This window comes from Anomalospiza imberbis, chromosome 29 (genome assembly GCF_031753505.1).
Source record: "Anomalospiza imberbis isolate Cuckoo-Finch-1a 21T00152 chromosome 29, ASM3175350v1, whole genome shotgun sequence".
NCBI classification, from domain to species: Eukaryota; Metazoa; Chordata; class Aves; order Passeriformes; family Viduidae; genus Anomalospiza; species Anomalospiza imberbis.
Window position 1 is genome coordinate 1895498 of NC_089709.1, and position 13272 is coordinate 1908769.

The 13272-nt window shown below is 63.5% G+C and overlaps 1 protein-coding gene across 6 annotated transcripts; it reads right to left on the reverse strand.

The window, feature by feature from the left end:
- Positions 1-538: 538 nt before the first annotated feature.
- SEMA4A (semaphorin 4A) lies at positions 539-12899 on the reverse strand. 6 transcript variants are annotated; one of them, XM_068175088.1, is made up of 15 exons: positions 6989-7118; positions 5506-5643; positions 4384-4544; positions 4209-4271; positions 4029-4127; positions 3405-3513; positions 3177-3293; positions 2957-3087; positions 2570-2739; positions 2343-2493; positions 1916-2105; positions 1713-1828; positions 1455-1618; positions 1270-1382; positions 540-1179 (listed from the first exon to the last, which is right to left on the reverse strand). In XM_068175088.1, the coding sequence occupies exons 1-15, from the start codon at positions 7023-7025 to the stop codon at positions 569-571; spliced, it is 2370 nt and encodes a 789-aa protein (XP_068031189.1). In that variant the 5' UTR covers positions 7026-7118; the 3' UTR covers positions 540-568. The 6 variants fall into 6 exon arrangements, with proteins under 6 accessions (XP_068031187.1, XP_068031189.1, XP_068031191.1 ...); XM_068175090.1 differs by lacking the exon at positions 6989-7118 and adding an exon at positions 12817-12899 and having other exon boundaries at positions 541-1179; XM_068175089.1 differs by lacking the exon at positions 6989-7118 and adding an exon at positions 8594-8741 and having other exon boundaries at positions 541-1179.
- Between the last annotated feature and the right edge of the window lie 373 nt (positions 12900-13272).

Below are 13272 nucleotides of genomic sequence, written 5' to 3' on the forward strand. Positions count from 1 at the left end.
CGGATCAGGCGCGTGGGAAACGGGGCGGGGGGACAGCCAGGGACGAGTGGGGGCTCTGCCACTCGGGGGAGCCAGGGGTCGGGGTCGTGAAGCGCTGGGGGGCGGGTGGCAGGGCAGCGTGGGTGCCCCGCTGGCGGATGGAGCCCGCGTTGAGCGCAGCTTGCCCCGTGCTGCGGTTTTGATGGAACCTGGGTTTTTTCCCTGGGGTAATAGAGGTGTCAGCATCCACCATTTCCAGCCATCCCCGCCCCACGTCCTTGCCCCGCGGGGACGTTTCTCCTCTGTGCCACATCCTTTGCCTGTCCCCATTCTTTCGCCCTCCGCTCGCTCCCCATCCCACTCCCTTGCCCCATCCCATCCTCTTGTCCCGTCCCACTCCCTTGCCCCATCCCATCCTCTTGTCCCGTCCCACGCCCGCTGCTCCCAGGGCCCATTCCACCCTCAGCCCCAGAACGTGAGCCTTAGGTTAAAACAGGTGTATTAAATAAAACAAAACCAAAAACCCTTTCACATTCACACCCCTACCCGCATCCCCCCTCCCCAGGGTCTCCCTGACCCACTGGCAGTGTCACGCTGTGTTCCCTGCTGGCACGTGGAGCCGGTTGTTGTCAACGTCGATGGCCCCATCAAGCTGGAGGCAGCAAGCATGGGAGCCTTCATCCTCCTCCTCCTCCTCCGTGGCAGCTCCAGGTGCTGGGGGCTCTCTGGTGCCCCCATTGAGGGGCACCTTCTCCCGGGGGCGGGATGGGGGGCTGTGGGGCGTGCTGCAGCCCCGCACCTTGCTCCGAGCTCTGAGCTGGTCACGGTAGGCGAGGAGGGCCAGGCAGGCAGCCACGGTCAGCGTCACCGCCAGCAGCACCGTCACCGTGACGAACTCTAACCAGTATGACCGGGGGGTGCCAGGGCCTGAGGACCCCCGGGCCAAGCCCTCCTTATCCAGACTGTCCCCGTCGGAGTCCCTGAGCTGGTAGTGAGCCACGGTCCAGGTGTAGCCGTTCTCTGTGGCCTGGCACTTGTAGGTGCCGGCCATTCCCTGCTGCATGATGACCACCAGCGTGTGGTCGGGCTGCAGCACCGTGTGCCCCCGGGCACCGCTGGGCTGCTGCCAGCTGTAGGTGGCCAGTGCGGAGTGGCGGGGGCACGGCAGGGGGACCACGGCGTTCAGCCGCGGGCTGAGCCCTGTGGGTGTGGAGAACAGGGTGACGCGGTGCACCCCATGCGCCCCGTCCCACCCCATGAACCCCATCCCGCTGTGCTCCCATACTCAACCCTGTACAGCGGGATCCTCCGGTGCCCCCCAGGATCGGGGCATGGCTGCGCTCCTCCCACGGTGGCACGTGGTGACCGGGCTCCCTGTCTCGACGTCCTGCAGCCACGCACTCCTGCGGCCGGGAGAGCGGGGTCAGCATCCCAGTGACCTCCACACCCCTCCCCGTTCTCGGCCCGCTCCTCACTTGTCCTCGGTGGCGAGGCGGGCGGGCCGGCAGGAGCCCTCGGGGCTGTGCCAGGCGCAGTAGGGATCCCGCGCCAGCACGCACTCAGCGCAGCTCCGGTGCAGGCTGCAGTTGGCCAGCGGGACCTGCAGGACGCCTCTGGAGTAGCCCACATAGAGGATGCCCTGGGGAGGGAGCGGTGCAGGGTTGAGCCTCCCACTGGCCCCGGTGCCGGCGTTGGATGGCTGTTGGGTGTCTGGGTGGTCACACCTGCCCTACCTTCCCTGGCGCCAGCAGCAGGTTCTTCACCGGCTCTGGCTTTGCGAAGAGCTGGATGCTCTCCACGATGTGGGCACCCCCAGACAGCTCCACTGCCTTGTGCAGGAAACCCTCGGCTGTGGGGCACAGGGGACATCGCTGAGGCTTTGGAGCCATGGGGAGGGTCGGATGGGTGACCCTGTGTGCCCCCCATGTCACCTCACCTGTGGCCAGGAACATGACACGATACGTGGTCCCCGACACGCCGCGAGTCTCGTGCACTGTGATGCGCGTGTAGGTGACATCCGACTTCACCAGGAGAGGCTGCCCCTGCGTGGGTGACACCTTCCCGTCCATCAGGAAATGGTCCTTCATGAAGGAGAGGGCTTTGTCCGAGGAGGCACCCATGGAGCACTGTGGGGGGAGAGAGGGGTCTGTGCTGGTGTGGGAAACTGAGGCGTGGGAAGGGAGGATGCGCTGCATCACCGCGCTGCCCTGGCCAGCCTCAGCGGGGTGCAGAGGGACCCTTTTCCTTTCTCATGCCACCTGCAGTGTGAGCACACAGGGCAAACGGGGATAGACAGACCCCGTCTCTTGGGGACCAGCATTGTCCCCTGGAAAGTCCAGTCCCCCTGAGTGAGCAGCACTCACACTGCCAGGCCGGGGACTCATGTTGGGGCCACTGTAGACGGTCCAGCGAGAGCTCTCCTTGTTCAGCTCCTTGTACTTGCCCTCGAAGACCTTCTCCAGATCCTCCTGTCTGTAGGCACAGACGGCGGCGCTGCCCGCCCTGCCCGCCTGCCTGCAGGGAGGGACAGCCAGGTGGGCAGCGGCAGGGCACAGGCCCCTGGACCTCCTCCACACCCCTGGGCACTCACCACTGCGAGGTGAACACTGCGTAGAAGTCGGCGCGGCCGTCGTGGCGGAGCAGGGCAAAGGCGTGGTGGATGACGTTGAAGGGGAAGCGGCCAGCCTGGGAGCACACCAGCTGCGCCTTCAGGAAAGTTGTCCACTTCTTCTGCAGCACCTTGTCCCCCCCTACATCGCTCTGTGGGAGCCAGAGGGTGCTCATCACCAAGGTGACAAGACCCCTTTGTCCCCTGCCATTGTCCCCCATCATGGTTGTTGATCACAGTACGACTATCATCCCCATTATTGTCTCCCATCATTGTCCCGGTCCCATTGTCTCCTGTCACACCATCATCATCATCATCCCCCATCGCTGTACCCCCACCGTAGCCCACCATCATTCCCCGCTGTCACACCTTGCAGACACGGGCCACCCGTGGCACCAGGAGCTTCTCAAAGAAGTCGAACTCGTCCGCTGTCTCCTCGAAGAAGAAGTAGACCTTGTCGTCCTCAGGTGCGCTGAAGGAGGCCACGAAGGCGGCGTCGGCTACAGGCACAGGTGGGTGAGAAGCTGGAGCTGTGGGGGGCTGCGGGCACCTCCCCAGGAATCCTGCCCAGGAGCTTCCCTCTGCTCACCCGAGAGCCAGCGGAGGAAGGCGTCTGTCTTGAGCAGGGTGCGGGTGCCCAGCGAGCGGGAGATGATGGGCTCGTTGCCCTGGAAGTTGTTCATGGTGCCAGCATAGAGCTCTCCATCTGCCCAGGGACACAGTGGGGGCTGAGCCGCGGCGAGGACCCCCCACCCTCGCCCTCCACTCCATCCCAGGGATGGGAGCCCACCTGTGAGGCCACTGGCCCCATACTCACCCACCAGCAGGGCCGTGTAAGTGTGCTGGGGATCGAAGGGGCACTGGCCCTTCCCGTCCAGGAAGGGCTGTCCTCTGCCACTGGGCACCAGCGTGAAGTTTTCCAGGTGCTGTGGAAAAGGGGAGAAAAATCAGCCAAAGGACTGAAAACAACCCCAAATCTGTAGGGAATGACTGTGGAATACCTTGCAGACATAGGGTGGCCCATGTCTTCAAGGTGGGTGCAGGGATGATGACAGGGGCTGATGACAGAGGATGCTGGGGGTACCCGGCTCCTGTCACCTTCCCTCATTTTCATTTTAAGGAGTGGCAGTCCCCACCACGTGCTCAGCATGGAGGAAACCGAGGCAGGGACAGAGAGCCTGGAGTCACCTGAGGGGACCCAAAACTCCAAAACTGGGATTTCCCTGCCAGAGGAAGGATTGCTGGCAGCTGAGTGAGAATCACCAAGGGCTCCTTTAGCAGATGAGGACACAAAGATGTCCCTTGGGGGGGACACCCAGCACCCGCGTCCTGGGGACCCCCGTGATGCAACACACTTCTGGGCCCGTATTTTATGGGTCCTTACAGCAACACTACAACCTGCCCAGAGACCCCAGTGTCCTGCCCTGGGGAGGACACTCACAATGTAGGTGCACGCGGGGCTGAAGGCGTAGGTCCCGCAGACGTAGAGGTGGGTCTGGTTCAGGGCCACCAGGACTCGGATGAAGTTGAAGCACTCAGTCTGAGGGGGAAAGAGCAGAGTTGGGTGATGAGCACCCCAGTAGCTTTGTGGGATCCCTGAGCCCCCACAGGGCCATCTCACCTCTTGGCTCTTCTTCTTAAAAGCACATTGAGAGGTTTTCTCATCTGTGGGTCCCCACATTATCTGCAAAGGGAATGAAGATGTGCCCAGGCTGTTGAGCCTAGCCCCACAGGGAAACTGAAACACAGCAGAGGCACCTCCCTCTCCCACCTCCCCAAAAGTGGTGGCTGCTCACCGAGGCTTTGGCACGGATGCTGCCAGGGGTGCCAACAGTGAGGGCCAGCACCCAGTCGCGTGCCCCCACGTACAGCTCCTCCTCGCTCTCGTCCAGGAGGAAGATGTCGTAATGGGAGACGTTGTCCTGGCTGAAGTGCGTGAGGGTCCGCCGGGGGTCCCCTGGCAGGAGCAGAGGGGGTGAGGGGAGCCCAGGGGTCACACACACACACCACCACCACCATCATTCGCGTGCGGATGTGGCAGCAGCTGCCATTGTGGCTCATCCCACACAGGAAATGGGGTGCGGTTCTTCCCCTTCAGCTCCCACATCACTAGCACCCCTTCACCCTCCAGGTCCCCACCTCCCACTGTCCCCCTCCAGCTCCTACTGCAAGAGCTGAACATCCCCAAGCTGCAGAACCCCAGAAACGGGGTGCGTTTCCCCCCAAGCTGTGCCTGTGATGCTCTGGGGCCATGGCCAAGGGTAGTGCTCTGTTTGGGGGATGCACTGCCCCAGGGTGCCAGCCTGGAGGGATTACAAGCCCCCGAGGTGCCAGGCTGGGGTGGTCACCAGCCCCCAGGGTGCCCTCGGGCACAGCCAGGGACTGCAGGTTCTCCTTCCTCCCCAGCAGGCACCAAAACTGGGGGGGGTTTGCAATTTTGGGCATGGCTGCATGGGGAAAGGGAAGTGACAGCGCAATCAGGGCTGGAAAGATTCAGCCCTGCCATGGCACACAGACCCTCTTGCAGCCCGATCGCCACATCACAGCCCCTCCAATCTCTGCTTGGCCACATGCCTTCCAGCTGGGCGTGCTGTGCCCTGTCCCTTCCAGAGGCAGCTTTTCGTCCCCCAGCGTGACCCTGAGCAGACCCTGGGTGCCAGCTGGGTGACAAAATCACTTGTAGGATCTGGCCCATGGGGTGTTGGGGTGCCAAGCAGCCTCATCTACTCTCATCCCCCATCACATCACCTGCGGCCACTGGCGCTGTCTCCAACCCCACGGGAGGGTCAGTGATGGGGCGGGGGGCGCTATGACGGGGGGCACCCCAAGGTTCCTGATGCTGGATGGACACTGTCCCACGCAGAGGCTGTGTACCCCCCCTCCCCAGCTGTCCCAGCTCTTCCCGGGGTCGTACTCACCGCTGGGGAAGGTGACGCGGGGCAGGGGCTCAGCGCAGAGCAGGGCAGCCGGCACCACCACCCCGCAGAGCAGGCGAAGGGCGGCGGGCATGGCGGGGGGCGGCAGGGATGCGCCCCAGGAGGGTCCCACCACCATCCCTGCGGAGAGGGTGAGGGTGAGGGCACACGCTGCTGGGCTGCGTGTCATTGCACCCGGCGGAAACGAGACGGGGAAGCAGCACCCGGCAGAGAGGTGGGGGATGGGGGGGGGGGCCCTCAGCACCTCGAGCCCCACATGACCCCCCCCCCCCCCCCCCAGTTTGGGCACGAACTTCCCACTGCCACACCGGCACTCAGAGATGTCCCCTCGCCCTGCGGCGCTCCTGCAGCCAAATCTCTGGCACAGTCAGAGATTTCCCCTCACCCTCTGGGCTCCTGCACGGGACCCCGGCACAGTGTCCAGAGGCTCCTGCCTTCGCCCCCTCCAGAGCCTCAGAGCCCATCCCCATCAAGGATTCCTCTGTCTGGCTCCATCAGTTACCAGAGCGTCCACAAAATGGGGGGGAACACACACGGGAACCCCCGTCTTGCAGCTCTCTGTGCAGCTGATGCCAGAAGCTCTGGGGAAAGAGCCACGTCTGCAGAACCTCACGGTCCCCAGGACCCCTTTGCTGCTGGCCACCGTGTCCCCAGCGAGCGGCATTACCTCTCTGGCGGGCGAGGACAGAGCCGCTCACCTCCCCCCCTGGAGCATGGGCACCGGGCAGGTGCCCGAGCCCCGGGGGCTGTGGCCACGAGTCTCCCGTGGGCCCATGCCCCGGATCCAGCTGCAGCCTGGCCCTGCTGCCAAGCTCCCAGCCCGGCTCGTGCTGGGCTCGCTGCAGCCCGGCCCAGCCCAGCCCTGCCTGGCTCCGCCGGGACTGCGGGAACCTGAAAGTCCTGCTGGAAGAGGACGAGCCCCAGCAGGTTGGGGCAGTGGGCGCCTGCGCCCGCCTTCCCTGCCTCGCACCCCCGCAGGGACAGCAGCGAAGCCTGCTGGAGGCAGCTGGGATGGGAACCAGGGAGCTCTGCTCCTCCAAGGGGTGACGTGGGCGAGAAAGATGTGCCCAGATGCCTGGCTTTGCTTGCTGGGGAAATCTTTGGGGTGAGGAACACAATGGCATTTTCCTGTGGATTGTGCGGGCCAACAGCAGGCCTGAGTATCATCCCCAAAACCAGCCCCACGGGGACAGGCATCACCCAGAAAACCAGCCACCCAGGGCAGAGCATGGCTTCCCACAAACAGCCCCATGGGGCACCCCCACAAAGCTCCTGCAGCTGTTCCAGGAACCCATTTCCCTGGAGATTTCATCCTTAACCCCGGGCTGCTCTGGGATGGCTGTAGGCAAGAAACCCTCCAAAGCCAAAGCCCTGGAGTTCCTCAACATGAGAGCTACACCTGAGGTACCCCAATATCCCTCTGGACAAGGCTGAGGAGCATCCCACCCTGCTGGGGCCTCCTTACCTGCCTCTCCCATCCCCAGAGCAGCCCACCGGGACATGGAGCCCTGGGAGGGCAGCGCTGTGCTCACCACCTTGCTTGGCTGGGACAGAAGCTCCTTGTGAGCACAGAAAGTAGGTTACTCTGCCCCGGATTTCCCACTTGGCAAAGGGCTGGCTGGGGGACGGGGCCGCACGGAGCCTTGGACCGGCCGCATTGTTCTGCCCTGGGCCACAGCCACTGAGGCCGCGGAGGGGGAGGCGGGATGGAAAAGGGAGCAGAGGCTCCTCGGTGAGGCTGAAGGCTTGACTGGGGCTGTGGTGGGGCTGAGGAAAACCACCAGTGTTCCCCAGCGTGAGCCAGGGCTGACACAGGATGGGAGGTGACAGCAGCCTGGCGGCTGCTCCAGCAACGTGCGAAGCTGGAATCCCTTCTCACCCTTGTCTCTCCTCTTTTTTTGGGTCCCCTGGTCACAGTGGTCTGGGGGACATGGTGGGGGGAATGTAATTTACAGCCTCCCTATATAGGACTTGGAACAAGGGAGGGAGTCCCGCCAAGGGTCTCTCAACACTGGGGTGGGTCAGTTTCCCCTGTGCTTTTGGGTTGACCACAGCTGTGGCTTCATGGGTCTTGCTCTTGCTTGGATCTCCTCCTGGAGGATTCCTTCTTAGCCAGGGAGTATTGTGCTGCCAATGAACACGCACACTCCCTGCAAGGAGCACATCACCTGCCACAGGATGGAGCCAGGCCCAGCCCTCGCGCTCGGCAAGGTGAGCTGTGACGGCTGCAGGGCAGGTGTGGAGCTGGTGGCACTGATCTGCCAGCTGCTCAGACATTCCCCGTGCCTCAATTTCCCACAGCAGAGAAGAGTTTGGTCCTTCTCTGCAGCTGGACTCCAATCCCCTGCCCATGTCACATCCCAGGAGCATCCCTGTGGTGTGGGGAGTGCAGGAATTTCCCACAGCAGAGAAGAGTTTGGTCCTTCTCTGCAGTTGGACTCCAATCCCCTGCCCATGTCGCGTCCCAGGAGCATCCCTGTGGTGTGGGGAGTGCAGGAATGCTCCCAACACCCAAGGGGGGCTGGGGCAGCTGGGCCTGGGGGAAGAAGCCCCGAGATCCAGAGCAGGGTGTGTGTGTGGGACATGGAAGGCAAGGGAGGAGCGGGGGGTGGACTAAGGGCATGGGAGGATGAAGGGGAGGAATTTGGGGGGGTGTACGCAAGAGGAAATGGGAGACGATTGTGTCGATGGGGTTGTTCGATACAAAGGGTGGGGAGAGCTGGGGGGTGCAGGTAAGAGAGAGGAGGATGCACAGGAGGGAGCTGAGGGGTGCAGGAGGTGTGGAGGGGTGCCCAGGAGATAGTGGAAAGGGGGTATTGGGAGGAATGTGAAGGCAGGGAGTGCGGGGGGTACCGGGGGGTACCGGGGGGTACCGGGGGTCTCCCCAGCGCCGGCACCTCAGCCTCTTTGTTGCTGGCTGGCAGCATCAGCGCTGGGGGTCCCCCCAAGCCCAACCCCACTATGGCGACATCCCCCTTCCCGCTCGACCTCCCGCCCCCTCGGAGCCTCCCCAGACCCCCTCGGGCCCCCCGGCCGCCCCCGGCCCCGGTCGCGGTGCGGCGGTACCGACCTGCGGCGGGCGGGCGGGAGCAGCATCCCCCGGCCCTACATCCGGCTCACGTCGCCATGGCTACGGCTGTACCTCGGCCATCCGCGGCCCCCCCGCACCGACAGACCCTGACGGACGGACACGGGGCTGCGGACCCCGAGACCCCCCCGCACCGGGACACGGACACGGCCCCGCGGCACACGAGCGGGCACTACCTCCCCTCACCTCACACACCACCGACCCGCCGCCCCCAGGAGGGGCAGGGACAGCCCTCTGCCCCCACGTGTGACATCCTGACACGTTCCTGTGCCCCCATAACTACATTGGGGCCCTTCACGCCAGTCGTGCTCTCAGCTTTTGGCAACAAGTCCCTGCGCCTCCATCTCAACACCTCCAGATCCAGACCCCATCCCTGCATCCCATCCCCACACCCCATCCCCACACCCCATCCCTGCATCCCATCCCCACATCCCTCCCTGCATCCCATCCCCACATCCCTCCCTGCATCCCATCCCCACACCCCATCCCCACATCCCTCCCCACACCCCATCCCCACATCCCTCCCCACATCCCATCCCCACACCCCATCCCCACATCCCTCCCCACACCCCATCCCTGCATCCCATCCCCACATCCCATCCCCACATCCCATACCTGCATCCCATCCCCAGACCCCATCCTCACATCCCATCCCCGCATCCCATCCCCACATCCCATCCCCACACCCCATCCCTGCATCCCATCCTCACATCCCATCCCCACATCCCATCCCTGCATCCCATCACCACACCCCACCCCTGCATCCCATCCCCACACCCCATCCCTGCATCCCATCACCACACCCCATCCCTGCATCCCATCACCACACCCCATCCCTGCATCCCATCCCCACACCCCATCCCCACATCCCATACCTGCATCCCATCCTCACATCCCATCCCCACACCCCATCCCTGCATCCCATCCCCACATCCCTCCCTGCATCCCATCCCCACATCCCATCCCCACATCCCATCCCCACATCCCATCCCCACACCCCATCCCCACATCTCATCCCTGCATCCCATCCTCACATCCCATCCCCACACCCCATCCCTGCATCCCATCCTCACATCCCATCCCCACACCCCATCCCTGCATCCCATCCCCACACCCCATCCCTGCATCCCCTTGGCTGCCTCAACCCTCCCACTTGACCCATCCCAGATGAGTGCTCCTGGCTCTGTCTTCCCATGCTGTGTGGATTTGGGGGGTCCCAGGAGGAGGCTTAGGGTGCAGCCGTGGTACCAGGCTGCATGTGTGTCCCTCTCCCCAACCCGGCATCCACAAATTTTGGTTTATGGCATTTCCCCCTTGGAATTTCCCCTGCCAGAAAGCCTGGCCTAACTGGTGCTTGCAGACCTCACTTCTCCTGTGGAACTTGCTCCCTTCCCCTTCCCAGCTGTGTGAGAGCCCCATGATCCCCAAAACAGGATCTCCAGCCGCTACATCCTTCCCCCTCTGCAAGCACCTTCCCTGCACGACCTCAGCCTTGCCGGAGAGCTGCCAGCACTGCACCAGCTGGGGTGCAGCCTCGGCACCCCCAAAAGCCTCAAGCCTGCAGCAGCCCCTTTGCCTGGGGTACTGGCTCTGCCAGGGCTGGAGAGCAGAGCCAAGTGCCCCTGCAGCTCCCAGGCTTTGGGAGGTTGGAGCCTTGTGCAGGGATCTGTAAAGAGCTTGTGCCTCGTGCCCAGCAGCACTGGGAGCTGAGCTGGAGCCCGCTGTGGAGGCTCCTCAAGGCTGAGCTGCAGCCCCTCAGCCCTGCCTGGACACCCCCAGGGTGCCCTGGGGAGGGGGTCCTACAACCTGCAAGCACATCGGGGTGCAGCTTCGGGGGGTAGCAGTGGGCACAAGCTCACATCTTAACCCCCCCTTGGGATTAGTGGGGTGGCTTGACCTTAATCTCCCTGGGCACGCAGGGGCCTGGAGGGGCTGGCGTGGGGCTGCCGGGGCCCCCAGCACCCACTGGGCCATGGCCTGGCTGGTAAACCCCGGTGGCTTGCCAGACACTGGAGTCAGTCCCAGCTCTACCCCATCCCGGTGATTGCTCCAAGGCTTCCCGTGCTAAACTTTACCCCCAAAAAACTGGTGGTGCTCAACACGTGCCCGAACCCCGGTGCTCCAGCCCACGCAGGGTGTCTCTGAAGAGACCCCAACATTCAGGGTACAAGTGAGCAAGGCCAGGCCATGGCCCCTGCTCTGGGATCCCATCTCCCTCCTGCCACACTGGGGGACCCAAAGCAGGGCTGAGATCCGTGGGGCAACAGGAGGAGCGGGACAAACCTGACCTTGAGTCAGTGCTTTGGCTGGAGGAGGACTGGAGCTCTTTTGCAAAGTCCCCATAGGGTTGTGTGAGGTCCCTGTGGGTCGTGGCTCCCCCTGGGCTCTGTGAGGTCCCTGTGGGCTGCACAGGGCTGTGAAAGGTCCCTATGGGGCTGTGCAAGGTCCACACTGTGATCCCTGTGGGGAGTGCATGGGCCCCAGGGGGCTCTGTGAGGAGCCCATCGTGTCTGTGTGGTCCCTACAGGGCTCTGCAATGACCCTGGGGGCTGTGTTACAGACCCCATGGGGCTCTGTGAGGAACCCATCGTGTCTGTGTTGTCCTTACAGGGCTCTGCAATGACCCTGGGGGCTGTGTTACAGACCCCGTGGGGCTCTGTGAGGAACCCATGATGTCTGTGTTGTCCTTACAGGGCTCTGCAATGTCCCTGGGGGCTGTGTTACAGACCCCATGGGGCTCTGTGAGGAACCCATCGTGTCTGTGTTGTCCTTACAGGGCTCTGCAATGACCCTGGGGGCTGTGTTACAGACCCCATGGGGCTCTGTGAGGAACCCATGATGTCTGTGTTGTCCTTACAGGGCTCTGCAATGTCCCTGGGGGCTGTGTTACAGACCCCATGGGGCTCTGTGAGGAACCCATCGTGTCTGTGTTGTCCTTACAGGGCTCTGCAATGACCCTGGGGGCTGTGTTACAGACCCCATGGGGCTCTGTGAGGAACCCATCATGTCCCTACAGGGCTCTGCAATGACCCTGGGGGCTGTGTTACAGACCCCATGGGGCTCTGTGAGGAACCCATCATGCCTGTGTTGTCCCTACATGGCTCTGCAATGTCCCTGGGGGCTGGGCAGAGACCCCATGGGGCTCTGTGAGGAACCCATCATGTCCCTACAGGGCTCTGCAATGACCCTGGGGGCTGTGTTACAGACCCCATGGGGCTCTGTGAAGAACCCATCGTGTCTGTGTTGTCCTTACAGGACACTGCAATGACCCTGGGGGCTGTGTTACAGACCCCATGGGGCTCTGTGAGGAACCCATGATGTCTGTGTTTTCCTTACAGGGCTCTGCAATGACCCTGGGGGCTGTGTTACAGACCCCATGGGGCTCTGTGAGGAACCCATCGTGTCTGTGTTGTCCCTACAGGGCTCTGCAATGTCCCTGGGGGCTGTGTTACAGACCCCATGGGGCTCTGTGAGGAACCCATCATGTCCTTACAGGGCTCTGCAATGACCCTGGGGGCTGTGTTACAGACCCCAGGGGGCTCCAGCTCAGCCTTTCCCCAGTGTGACCCAGCTCAGGAGTGCCAGGACACTGAGGCCTCGTGGGGACATGGGGAGGATCCGGGGTGTTAGTTCCCTGTTGCATTTCCCCATGGCAGTTCCCCATGGCAGTTCTCGTGTCTCCTGACCCGTCTCCTCCCAGGAGCACGTTCAGGCAGCAGCACAAGATACCAGCAGCATGGTTGGCTGCCCCTCATCACTCCAGAACCTGCTATTTTGGGCACAACCTCATGACTTTTGGGGGCTGGCAGTGCCAGGCCTGGAGTAGGGTTGAATGCCCATGGAAGGGGACAGGCTGCAGCATTGTGGGGGTAGCTGCCCCAGCGTTGCAGCATGGCAGAAATGGGAGACAAACGGCACAGAGAGGGGGTCAGTGTGTCCCCTCTCATGCTGTGGGCACCTGCCTCTGACACCTCCCTGCGCCCCTCTCCTGGGAGGGGAGATGGCACCTTGCTGGTTCTCCGCAGCCTCACTTGAAGCTGGGAGGTGGCAGCAATGCCCTGGACCCCCTGGCACCCCCTGCCCCCCGAGCCTCAGCCCTGCTGCACCCAAACCTGGGGTGGTGCAGCCCCACACAGCATGGGGGGGCCCAGGCATCCAAGCTCTGGGGCAGGGGTACCCCCAGACTGGGCATCCCGGGCACCTACCTGGCTGTGCCTGCGCCCCGGCCGCCCTGTGCCTGCGTCCCCTCACATCGCGGCTCCGCAGCGCTGTGCCTGGTAAAGCGGATTATGCATCGGCTTTACAGCTCCTCCCCAGCGTCCCCTCCTGCCTGGCTGCAGTGCCTGGCACGGCCCGGGGGCACAGGGGGTCCCCTTGGCAGAGTGTGCGGGTCATCCCTGTGGTAGGAGCAAACCTTCGCTCAGGTTCCGCACACCCAGCCCATCCCATCCTGGGGAGTGTTTGGTCCCCCAAACCCCAAGAGGAACCTCTGAGTCCTGACCTCAAACTCCACCCCCTGTCCGGTCCCACTCTGGGGGGCTCCTTGCCCAGCTGGCCCAGTTCTTAGCCACCCACCCTCGGGTGAGCCAGGGTGTAGGGGGCCACCCCACTTCCCCCATCCACAGTGGGTGCTGAGCCCCAGCCCTGGCTGTGGGGTGGAA

What these genes read in the sequence shown, in the direction of transcription:
- SEMA4A (XM_068175087.1), bottom strand. Translation starts at nt 5,692, where the DNA reads ATGACACGCAGCCCAGCAGCGTGTGCCCTCACCCTCACCCTCTCCGCA. An exon ending in CCGCGTCACCTTCCCCAGCG is followed by an intron (nt 4,545 to 5,505) that starts GTGAGTACGACC and finishes TGCTCCTGCCAG; the next exon opens with GGGACCCCCGGCGGACCCTC. An exon ending in GGAGGATCCCGCTGTACAGG is followed by an intron (nt 1,180 to 1,269) that starts GTTGAGTATGGG and finishes CCACACCCACAG; the next exon opens with GGCTCAGCCCGCGGCTGAAC.